General features: G+C 44.8%; 1 protein-coding gene across 4 annotated transcripts in view; it reads right to left on the reverse strand.

Annotated features, from left to right (window-relative positions):
* Positions 1 to 2,155: 2,155 nt before the first annotated feature.
* The window catches only part of SLIT3 (slit guidance ligand 3), a 473,826-nt gene continuing 463,661 nt past the window's right edge, over positions 2,156 to 12,320 (reverse strand). For 3 of the 4 annotated variants that reach the window (XM_030284150.4, XM_030284149.4, XM_072935367.1), the window contains 3 exons: positions 10,470 to 10,755; positions 8,123 to 8,331; positions 2,156 to 5,429 (listed from right to left, as the gene is read on the reverse strand). In XM_030284150.4, the coding sequence (XP_030140010.4) occupies positions 5,188 to 5,429; positions 8,123 to 8,331; positions 10,470 to 10,755 (737 nt within the window). In that variant the 3' untranslated portion in view covers positions 2,156 to 5,187. The remainder of the gene's footprint in view (positions 5,430 to 8,122; positions 8,332 to 10,469; positions 10,756 to 12,320) is intronic. The other variant, XM_002189997.7, reaches the window with a different exon arrangement.

Genomic DNA, 12,320 nt, shown 5'->3' on the forward strand with positions numbered 1-12,320 from the left:
GATGTCAGACCTCTGTCCTGAGGCTGCCACAGTGAATGGGCACAAACTGTCCCATATGCCAGCACGTGGAGCCCTTTTCCCGCTGCCAGGGATGGTGGTGATGAAGTGTTGGAGACCCTCAGGTCTCACATGGTCTCCTGGGGCTCAGCAGGGCTGTCCTGCTGCCAGTTCATGCAGTTTCCTGGGGTATAGCCACGCTGATCCCATGCCATGTTGTGGGGACAGCAGGGACTCCTGTCATCACAGGTGAACAACGCTAAGAAGTTGATGGCTCAGGATCAATAAAACCTGAGAAGTTATTATTTAAAACTTCCTAGAAAATCTGTGTATCACATATACATGTACTCCTGTGATGAGCAGCTGAGAACTGGGCTTGTCTAGTTTGGAGGGAGGGAGGCTGAGGAGTGACTTCATTGCAGTCTGCACTCTCCTTCATGTGAGGAGGAGACATGGAGAAGGAAGTGCTGAGCTTTTCTCCCCAGGATCCAGACAGCAGGCATGGGAAAGATTCAGTGCTGCACCGGGGAGGTTTATACAGTACATTTGGGAGCATATTTTGTGGAAACAGGCTTCCTGGAGAGGCAGCAATACCCCAGGCCTAGCAGTGCTTGAGGTATTTGGGCAGTGCCCTCAATAAGGGGCGGGGACTCCGTCAGCCTGAGTTGCTCAAATGGCTGTTATGGGTCCCTTTGCACTGAAATATTCCGTCCCATTCCCGTCCTGTCCCATTCCCATCCCATTCCCATTCCCGGCCCCTCCGGAGCGGCACGGGCCGCCCTGCGGCGCCACCTGCTGGCGGACCCCGTTCACCTCCGCTGTCCTCGAAAGCTGCGGAGCTCATCCTGAAAACAGCTGGAAAACAGCTGGAAAACATCCTCAGCGCGCACACAGAACGACACCGGGCTGGCACCCAGTGTGACATCTCGCTGGGCCCCAAACCAAGGCATCGGGAGTGCCTTGGGCTCGGCAGAGCTGAGCCAACTCCGCCCGTCCAGCCTGCTGAACCACCTGGTGTGAGCAGAAACTGGGAGGTAACTCCTGGCAGAGGTCACAGAGACCAGAAGTGACAGGGCCCCAGAGAACAAGGCAAACCCTGCAGCCTACCACCGTGCAAGCAGCAGCTCCATCCAGCTACTCCCTGCCGACTAGAAAGCACAGAGATAAAGGAACGTGGGCTAGATGGCTTCCAGCGCTGTTTGCCTCACAGCACGGCTGCTAAGCGGCACCTGGGGCAGTGCAAGCAGAAGCACAAACAGGAGCATTGCATCCTCAGGCTGCAGTTCTTGAGTGCCTGCTCAGAAAACCCCAAGCTGCACAGCCACAAGCAAAGCAAATAAACTGTTGAGCAAACCAGGCCCAGACATTTTTGAACACTTCCCTGCTAGCTTTTTTAGTGGGCTCAGCTGGGTTTGCTTTAGGTGAAAATGCTGCCATCTGCTACAATTATGTAATTAACCTTCATAGTTCAGACTTAATGATGCTCATTAAGGTTGAGTGTTTTTATTGGCTGACTGCTGCCACCAGTTTTGAATGGAACTGCAAAGGCAACTCTTAGGAGCCATCCTTTGAAGTGCAATTAGCAATACGTGAGTGTTGCACAGGGGCATGGGTGAGGGAAGGCAGAGGACTAGGTGGGAGCTTTGTTTTATTCTATACTAAGGCTGGAATGCAATCAATAGTAGAAGTCTGTTGCTGCTGAGTTACTAATTTTAAATAATCCTCTACAGCAGTGTGGCAGGACATCACAGGATCCCTTCTATCCGTGGTTGGCTGTATGAATTCCATTTCCTGAGCCCTACTTCTCCCAGCTCCATTCCCAGTATTTCTTCTTTTAGTCTAGTAAGTAATGAGTGTATTTTTGCTGCAGCTCTTTAACAAAGAGTCTTAAAAATGTAGCAAATAAAGATTTTAATTAAAGAAAATGCCCAGGATCAAAAACTATGTGGCTTACTTTGTCTGTGCATGTAAGACCCCTAAAATACTAGGCTGTGGTGCCATAAAAATATGTAACTAATGTGCATACCACTTTTAACTACAGCTGTTCTTTGACTTTGCCCAAGAGGAATGTCTGTATTTCCCCCATCGTTTCCTGTGGACACTGAAGGTTGGACTCAATACCTCAAATACACAGAGAAATAATCTGCATCACAAGGTGTTACAATCTTCCATAACCCAACAATTTATTTAAACTTACATCACAATGAGAATCTAATAATAAAATACATCAGTTCACACCAGTCTGCATTGCCATTTTTAAAGGGTAAGCATCTTTCTTCACTTTATATTAAAATTTTCTGGAGGTAAAAACTACTGCATTGTACCCACAGTTCTTGAAATAGATTGTAACATTAGGCAGGTTAGAAAGGAACTTTCAGACCTAATTACACTTCAGTTAACCTCACATTTTTGGCACATCTGAAAGCTTTTTTATTTTCTTCTTAAAATAATTCTATAGCAAGTCAGAGAATCATGGACATAAAGCATCACTCTCCAGTGGCTGCCTAAAAGCATACAAAAATTGCATCATTTGGTTACAAAATAGATATTTTCTGAGTTCTTTATCCTGACGCTTAACACTGAAATGCCATGACAGAAAAGGGCCAGGAACAGGGCTGGCCTTGCTGAGTTGCTGCTGGTCCCTTTGCTGCAAGGCTTGGCTTAAGTAAATCCCAGAGTGATGTGTTAACAAGATGTTGATGGCTTTTGCCTTGCCAGGCCTTTGCTTTCAAAGCACCCTGCAGCAGGTGTGAGGCCACCCGTAAATGTCACCCTGTTCCTCACAGCGCTGCTGCTCAGGGGACAGAGTGAGCACAGCCTGGACAGGTTCACCAGGGGCTGTGTTTCTGCCGGCCTTGGCAGTCCAGTGCCCACAAATCTGGTAGGCTGGGTTTCTTCTGCCTGACACCACAGCAGCTGCTTCTTTAGAAATTCCAATGTTTTTAAGCAGGAATAAAACATTAATGGTAGTCGTGTGCCTGGCACATATTTGTACAAGTGTTTGCAGTTACATGAATTTTTAAAACATGTAGGTTGTGGTTTAGGTGATTTTTGTCATACATCACAAACCCCAGCTGCTATGAGCTGCTGCTGGTATATTAAAAATAAAAAGCAGTCCATGGTACTTGCAACCAGGATTAGTTTTCCCCTGGCTTTTGAGCTGTACTGTATCAGTCTGGCACATTAAGTAGTGATTGTTTTATGTTTCACTGATTGCCAGCTCCATGTACTTATATTTATTTTGATGATTTTTTGAGATGCCTGTGAAGTTGGTTATGTCCCTTCTGCTCACATTGTTCTGGTTGTAACAGAGAAATATGAATGAACTGCTGCAGTTAAGGAGAGACTGACTAACAATAAGCATGTTACAGCTTTCTGGCTGTATTACAGCTAGATGGTCTCTCTGCTTTAGTGGGAAATAAACATTTCTACTTGTCATGTGCATCGTTCCAAAGCCCAAATCAAAGCTGTCCCATTTTCTTGATTCAACTTTCCTACTCATCCTCTGCTGAATCCTCTGATCTGAAAGCCTTTTGGTGAGACCACTAAGCGTTCCCAGAAGGACTTTATGGCTGCTAGGAAGCATCTCTGACTACCTTCCTTAGAGACAGAGAACTTGAAGAAAGGATCATAATACTTACTCCACTAGATAAAGAAAGAAATTTTACTGGTAATAGAACAGTTGTTGATGGGGAGGTTTGAAACTTACAGTAAGAGAAAATTCAAGGTATCCATGGTGCTCTTTGCATGTATGTCCTGACCCTGAAAGGCAGCCCTGACAAAAACCCTTCAAAAATCAAACTCACTCCCAGAGTAATTTTTCCCTCACATCCACAGTGAGAATTCATGCCTGCATTGATTTCCAATTCCTACTCAGCAGCTGCTCTGAACACAGCTCAGATGAGTGGGGGTCCTTGGGGAGGCAGGAGTGCAGGACACAGAGCAGGGGAGGAGCTTTGGCTGAGCAGGTCAGGCTGCACTGGGCGGAGCTGGGACACCTCTCCCTGCAGGACAGGTGCCAGCTGAATACCTTCACATGGATTTAGTGCAACTTCTGCTCGCTTGGAAGCCGTGGGGAGGCAGGCAGCTGCTCAGAGCCAGCGTGTGGCTGAGCAGCAGCACAGCCCAGCTCACACCCCTGGCTCAAGTGACAGTGGCAGTAAAAGCTGATACGTTGCAGGTGCGTTCTGGCACCTGCGGTATTTTCATGCTCTTTACAACCTTTGCAAGTTAAAGTGTCAAGGTGTGATAAACTATGTAGCAGTGCATTCCTTACATTTCATATACAAAAAAGGGCTCAAAACTGGGAGCAAGAAGGCACAAACTTGGGAAATAACATAGCTGAGGAGTTTACACAAAAGTACTATGTCATTTATTAGGCATCACTTAGCACTTATTTCACATTTTTGCCCCCAAATTACCCAAAGCAACAAAAATTTCTCCACTTCCTTTCCCTTTGCACCCTTCTTTTGGATAAAGCTGCCTGTGCTCTATAGATACAGTTGCCGCAGAATATAACATGAACAAAGATAAATACAACATACACAGCAAAAATGTATTATAGTATTACAATAGTCAAATAATGTAATTAGCCTCAAGCTACGGCAGTGCCTGTGTGCTCCAGGGAACCAGTTCATGAACAGCAAGCGGGGCCACTGTACAGGAGCAAACCAGCGTCGGCAGTGTTGGGAAGAGAAGGGGCTGAGGAGGCTCTTCGGGTGCCTGGCTGCAGTCAGTCACGGGGATCTGCTCACCTGGAACTCCCAGCCAGGGCCTTGGAGCTTTCTTCAGCCCGTATCAGTGTGGCAGTGGGTCCTTGGAACACCTTTACGTCTGTTCATTGTGCATACACATAAAGTCACCCCACATTTCTCCTGTCAGGCTATGTTTTCTTTATATATATAATTTTTTTTTAACCTTTTAGCTTTTGAAATTTTTTTTCTTACAACTGTTAAAAAAGTTTCATGGTAAAAATAGCTCACTATATGATACATATACCCAAAGTGGTGCGATACTTTATATAATAAAAGATGAAAATAGTCACTTTCCATAATAAAAATAAGTTCTATTTTTTGCTTATTTTACAATATACTTAATAATTCTTTTCTTCTTCTTCACTCTGCAAGTAAATAGGTCCCGTTTCCATAACGCTTCTGAGTCGGTTAAAGTGGCGAGAGACCCAAGAATGGCTTATAAGCACTTTGAGCAGCCGCACTCCACGTGTCTCTCCAGTTCTTCCGTGAAGGTGGAGCCATCCACGCACTGGAAGAAGTATTTCCTCCTCTTGCTGCGGAGGGGCACGCAGCACTGCCCGCCGCCGCAGCTGCCGCGGCACTCCAGGCGCGGCACTTTGGAGGCCGTGGCACACGAGGTGTAGCCCTGCTGCTTACGGACCACTTCTCGAATGATGTCTCCTTGGCAGAGGTTCTCTGCTGGGACAACACAGGTGGGAAGGAGTCAAAAAATGTGGTAACTATTTTGCTGGATGTTGTTATGTGTAGTAAACATCATTCGCGCCATTCCTTGTATGAAATGTGTAATTTTGGATACTTGTTAGATTATGTTCTTTGTATTAAAAGCTCCCCCCACCCTCGCAGGCGAGACCTGGTGTATATTGGAACCTGATTTAGTAAGAGGGTGTGGGTTGGCCAGGAGATGGGCCATGTCTGCAGAGATATGGGACCCCAGGTGCTGATCATTGCCTGAATGACCTGGGATGGATCTCATGGAAATCCTCGGGCAGATACATGTGAATGCAGCATTTCAACAACTCCAGACACTGAATCGTTCTTCCTCAGCACAAAAAAAGAAAATCTCATTAACCTATGGACTCTGAACAGAAGAAAAGACTGATTGCTGAAATCTTGGCCTCAGGCAGAATTTTCCCTATAAAAACTGCCAGGATGGAAGGGTGTGGGCATAGGGGAAAAAACCTCTCCTGAGGCTGACTCCTTGTTGCACACCCAGGGTTGATCCCTGGGCTCGGCACTGTGTTGTTTTTTTTTTTTTTTTTTTTTCCTGTGGCTGGCTAGATAGAATTTGACCACTAATAAAACTATTTTTATTTTTAATTTGGCTGAATAAATTTTCATTTATAACAATGTTATAGATGAATATTATAATATTGGCTTTTTGCAGATATTGAGATGGATTTTATATGTGCGGTGTTAAAGTAACTCTGTTATCAAGATATAGTTTTTATTTCTGTTGGTAATTAAGCTCGGTGAAAGAGCTGATATCAGTGTGCTTGTGTTAAAATTCCTGCTGGGATGGGATAACACCCAATGGACAAAGGATGAGGACACCTGTATGGATCTGCCAACCATCAGCACTCACCCTCTGAGGGCAGGGTGGGCCAGGGCCCAAAAACTGGAGGTGATGAGAATGGACTAAAACCATAACCAAGGAATACACATGCTCTAAAAAGGCAAATCCAAGGAGGAGATATGCCAAATAATTCTTGGAACATGTAAACTAGTTTGGGGAAAAGTTTACTATGCATAAGAGTCTATGAATATGCAAAGACTGATGTAACAGAAAAGGTATTTAAGGGGTATCCCTGAAGATAACAGGGTGCTCTTGGCTGAGTGCCAAGATGCACCTGGTTGTAATAACCTTTGCTCTGTGGTCTTTGTCGCCTATTGTCCTTTATTAAACTTTTTAAATGTCAACAGGAGACTGAACGCGTTTTTCACACTGGATATTCCCCACACATCAGAGAGCAGCCCTGGGTTCATAATGTGATTCAAGACAAACAGATGGCATGAGACAAACCTTAATCTTTTACTGCTTTGTACCTGCCACCAAAACAGAACGTGTCTACACAAATGTGTAATATCCGGTGCAAGGCAGGGCCAAGCAGGCCTGCTGGCTTTGATCAGCAGCCTGCAAGTGTTTTAATGAATATTGAGTCCTGCAACACTCCTGCAAAATAAGAATTACTTTTACCATGTCTGCTTCTCTGGAGCAAAGGTCAGCCTGCTCTGTGTGACACTAGTGGTCTGAGATACCTGAAAGTGTCTGTGCTGTTCTGCAGTCCCTGTGTAGCAGCCAGATACATTTTGGTGATGGGTATGTGTAAAATTTGGAAAGTCTGTGGTTCATACACAGGAAAGGAACAACCTAAATAAAAGTAATACAATCCAGCTCCTTCCTTCTGGACAAGAACAAAAAAAAGGCAGAAAGGATTAAGTTAAAACTCAGTGAGTTTCCAGGGAGTCTTTCCAGGACAGGGCAGAAGAGTTGGGCCTCTGCCCTCATAGGAAAGTCCAGCATGATTGGTGGGAATCCCTGGAAACCTGCCCAAGCTGAAGGAGGAAAATCTTTCATGCCACTTCGGATGAGTGGTTCCTTCTTGCAAGACCTCCCTCCTAGCAGTGCAAATAACTCATCCCTGCTTGCTGAGGGTAAACCTCACAACAACCTCTTCTTTAAACATCCCACCCAAATCCTGGGAATAGCAAACCTTGAGGATTCAGGAGACAGAGAATAAACTCTTCGCTCCATGTCCCTGTTTCTGTATGTGATAGCAGCTACTGTTCCGTGGTTCTGTTCTCCCTGTATTGCTCTGCAGAGGCTGGCTTAGCTTTATCTTCTATTTGCCATGTCTCCCCAAGTCCAAGTGGCAGGGTGTGGTACTCACATTCTCTGAACAGAGAGAGATGACTCTCCCTCCCAGGATTTTTCCTGGGAAGCTGTGAGACGCAATGAGAAAGCTCAGAGAATGAAGGTAACAATTCTTATCACTATTTGTTGCTCCTGTTGTTTGGCACATGTGGAATGTGTTGTGGAGATTGTTTACCAAGGGGTGATTTGTTAATTGGACACCGGTGATGGTTGTTTAGATTGATTGGCCAGTTGAGTCAAAGCTGTGTTGTGACTGTCTGGAGACAGTAATAGGTTTTTCTTTAGTATCTTTTTAGTATGATATAGTTCTAGTATAGTACAGTAATATAATTTATCTTAATAAAAGCAATTTATTCAGCCTTCTGCAACATGGAGTCAGTGTGTTACTCCCCCTTCAAGGGTCACTGCTTGATAGCAGGGAAGAGAGGAGTAAAGCAGGTGTAAATTAGGTGTAAAGCAGGAATGCTTTACACAGCTCCCAGCCCCGGGCCAAGCCTACCTCTGTCACAGAGCTCTCCGCTGTAGCCGGGGTTGCATTCACAGTAGGGCTCCCCTTGCTCCGAGACCTTGCACTGCCCGTGGCTGCATTTCAAAGTCCTGCAGGGGTTTGAGGAATTGTTCTTCTTGTCACAGTACACGCCCGTGTAGCCCTCCATGCACTTACAGGTGTAAGCAGCACCGGCCGCCGTGCACTTACCATGCAGACACCTGGAGAAACAGAAGCATTTAGAGCAGGTCTTTGCTAGATGGGAAAGTTCCTTTTCCCAGAAATGTTTGATTTTGGCATTTCTGCCCACTGAATTCCAGGACGCTAATCCAAAACCAGCAGCTCAGTGTCAAACACTCTGGAGAAAACCGTGTGAGTTTTCAGTGAATTCTGGATAATGTTCAGAGAATACATTTAGAATTTCTGAACCTAAGTAGAAAATATTAGGCTCTTCTGTGAGCACAGGCCAGGGCTTGGCACCCACACGAGACAGCTCACATTTACAGCATCAGCACGTGGAACTAAGTGCCAACAAGCCAGCTGGGTGCCCAGGCTTCCTGAGCACAGTTACTGTACGAATAGTATCAGGTGATGAAAACCAGTGTGATAAAGGAAGGTGCTGGTGGCAAAGCTATGCACAGATTTATCAGCGGGCAGCTGTAGTTGAGGGTTCCCTGGCTCCTGGGGTTTGCAGTGAGCTTTGCCATTTCCAAGGAACACCACAGGGTGGGGTGGTGATCCTGAGCAAGTTCTCGGACACTGTCCCCACTTCTGGGACAGGGGCAGACTTGATATGGGCTGAGAACAGCAAGGAAAGCAACTCTCTCCAGCCAAGGAAAAATGGCTCAGGGCATATAAACCTTTAGCATAACGTAACTTGACATAAGCCCATGTCTCTCTTATTTCTATTTTATTTCTAGTACTTCAAAATTATTCCCTGTTTATGTTGAATTTCTGTACAGTTAATTTTTAAGCTTTGAACTAAAGTGCACAGATTACAAGAGCAGTTTCAGTCAGCTCCAGATATGCAAAATACTCTAATGAAGGGAGTCACAGTCTGTATAGAGCAGTATTTTCTTCCCTGTGAACCAGAGGTTTACCTGATCGTTACAGGTGCATTTCCTCAGTGAGATAAACCTGTGAGTGTTGAGCAGACACCTGCCAGCAGGGCTCCACACTCCCCTGGACACACTGGGCAGGGCTTTAAGGAGCCAGCTCTGAAAGGCTGAAGTGATTCAGGAAAGGTGGGACAGTGTGTGAGCATTAAAAATACACACAGCTATTTTCCTTAGCAAGGGACCATGTTCATGATTGCCTCACCCTCCCTGGAATATGAGAGAAACAATTCCTCGTCATGTAAACATCTGGAACTGCCTTATTTTTCTCTGTCCAACCACAACAGCTTTGTGTTGACATTGGAAATTCAAGGAAACATTTGGGTCTTCATACCTTTGGTTTGTAAACTGTCAGGTGCTTTTCAACACCTCCAGAATTAAGTACTTTGCAGAATTAGAACCAGAAGCAAGTTTAAAATGGTACCTTTGCCAGGTTAAATTTCTGCGAGTGATTATTCAATGCATCAATTTACCTGTCAAAAGTACGTGCTCGTGAAAAGTGCCTTCCAAGACAGCGACTGAAGGAACTTCTAAAACAAAAGTACTTCCATCTGCTTATGAAACAACACTGAAATATGCAGCCTGCTGCTCTGCACGAGACTGTTTCCTGTGTATTGGCCATAAGAAAGCTATTCATCCCGTGTTTCTGATGGAGATGTGGTTATTGAGCCTTTGAACTGTAAATACTTTATACTCATGCTCCCTTCACATGCAACACCATGCTATCCTTTAAACTTGCACTTTAAAGGGCTGTTTCAAAGTGTAATATTTAAGTCAGCTATTTAGGAAATTTAAAACTGCTCACACTGGAGTGCATAATGGTCTTCAGGGACTAAGTTTGAAGACTAGGCTCAGTGCTGCAGGGAGAAAACCCCTAAGATGTGTACTTCCCCCTCACAGGCAGCCCTGCTCTGGATCCATGCAGGCTCTCACCTCCGGGGCTAAGCCATGCCCATTAACAGGAGATTTTGTATTTTAATGTGTACAGTCACAGCTGAAGGTATGACCTGCAGCATTAACACCTGAGCTCCTGCAGGACCACGAGCTCCTTTGGCGAGTCAGCAACGTCTGCACAAGAAGTGGAAATTGAAATCTGCCACAGATGCAAACTCACAACTGTCAATAACCTCATGTGGGGAGCCAGCACCTCCAAAACCAGTTAGATGTGGTTTTGCAAGATGAAATGTGAAATATGCATTAGCTGTAAAGCTTTTGCTCTCCCCTCAGAATTTGTTTGAGCTTACTTGTGGTTAAGACATGGATCTCCAATTTCCTGGTCACACAGAGGGCCCGTCCAGCCTGGGTGACATTCACAAATCACACTCGTTTTCTCCAGGGATCGGCAGATCCCGTGCTTGCAGATGTTACAGGATTTGCAGCCAGGAAGGACTCCCAGTGACTGCTGGGGTAAATCCTTGAAATCCTGCAGCTCGTTGTTGATTCTGACGTCGTGAATGCAGCCATGAAAACCATTTGGTGTCTTATCTGCACCCTGGCGCAGAGATGATAATCCAGTAGAGGTTGGGATCCCTTCAGATAAAAGGAAAAGGGGAAGGTTCACTGACACTTACAATGGTAATATATAAATTATAATTGCTAAAGCTTTTTTTGTCACAGTCCTTTAAAATATTTGAATAATTAATTTGCATAGGACCTTTGTAAGGTAGCACAATCTCACTGTCCTCATTCTGGAAATGGAAAGAAGAAAAAATAAACTCACTTGCCCAATCTTCTGTAAGAAGTACATCACCCAAAAAAAGAAAAAGGAAAACCAAACCATATCTTTTGCGGGGTGGCTACGTGTTCATATCCTTAGATAACATTCCTTCTCTCTACAGTTTAATAGCAATTATTCTTCTGAAAGCTTCGTGAATGCCTTCATTTGTCAGCAGGTAGCATCCACCTCTGGGATGCAACAAGACAGTTTGGCTTTCCTGGGTCACAGTGTTAAGAGAGGGAATGCTAAGAGTGCATCCCATGGAAAGTAATGCAGGAGAGCTCTAAAGACAGGGAACAGCACTTCAAGGGCCAGGCCAAGGCTTTGTGGCAAGCACCTCCCATCTTGTTCAAGTGGTTGGAAGGCTTCACACGGTTGGATGGCCAGCAGGTTCTTTTGGATGTTGTTTTATGCCTTCCCCACTGGTGCCAGCTTGGATGTACAGCTGCATCAGCACAGGCAAGTGCTTCCATTTTCAGCCATGGGAGGCCTCTGAACTTGCTGTCTGTAAGTAATGCCACTGTCAAAGGTGGTCCTAAAACAAATCCAGCCCCTGTTTAACTGTGTGTTAGAAGGAAAGTTGCTAGAACAAGTGATGTGGTTGTGAGATCGACAAAACTGTGAGCACCTGAAGGTTCAGGTCTGTGTTAACCTTACTGTAGGTTAGGAACAATTGCTCTGGGGTAATTTAGGGAACTACTTTAACTAAACCACCTGCAGAGGAAGGGCAGCTGGCTTCCATGGGAGGTGGCTGCACATGAAGAACAGGGAGGGTTTAGAAAGAAGCAAGAAGAATTTTAATAGGCAACAGCAAAAGTCTTTACTGAGGCTGTGGATCTTGGTATCCAACAGTCTTTCATTTCAGACCTCAGGTTTTTCCTGAGAATTTTTAGGTACCTTTGGAGAATTAGTATCGATCCATGATGCTCATCCATTAACAAAACTTTTCCATGGGATTAGTTCCCAAGTTCCCTGTGTATAAATTGCTGCAGGATTGGTATCTTTTGTGCTGTGCTAAAGGGAGAAATTGTGATGGCCTCTGCACCAGCGGATTATCTTTGATGCACAATGCTCTTTAATAGCCTGTGACATTCTTAATAGGAGCCAATTATAAAAGTTCAGCTCTGTACAAAGCAAGATTAGCCAGTTTTCTGTTTTACAAGGGCAATATTCAGGGTTCTTTTAGAAAAGTGTTATTAAAGAAAATTATTTAGAATAGCCTTGACCAGCAGCAGCTGAATTTGCTAAGAGGTTCTACTATTGGCTTCAATGATCTCATTAGAAAAGGCTCAAAGACTTTCTATTACCATTCTGCTGACTTTTGTATTTGAAATAGGCCGACTAAAAATTCAAGAACTCTGTGTCACTGACAGAGAGA

Source organism: Taeniopygia guttata, chromosome 13, assembly GCF_048771995.1.
Source record: "Taeniopygia guttata chromosome 13, bTaeGut7.mat, whole genome shotgun sequence".
Classification (NCBI taxonomy): domain Eukaryota; kingdom Metazoa; phylum Chordata; class Aves; order Passeriformes; family Estrildidae; genus Taeniopygia; species Taeniopygia guttata.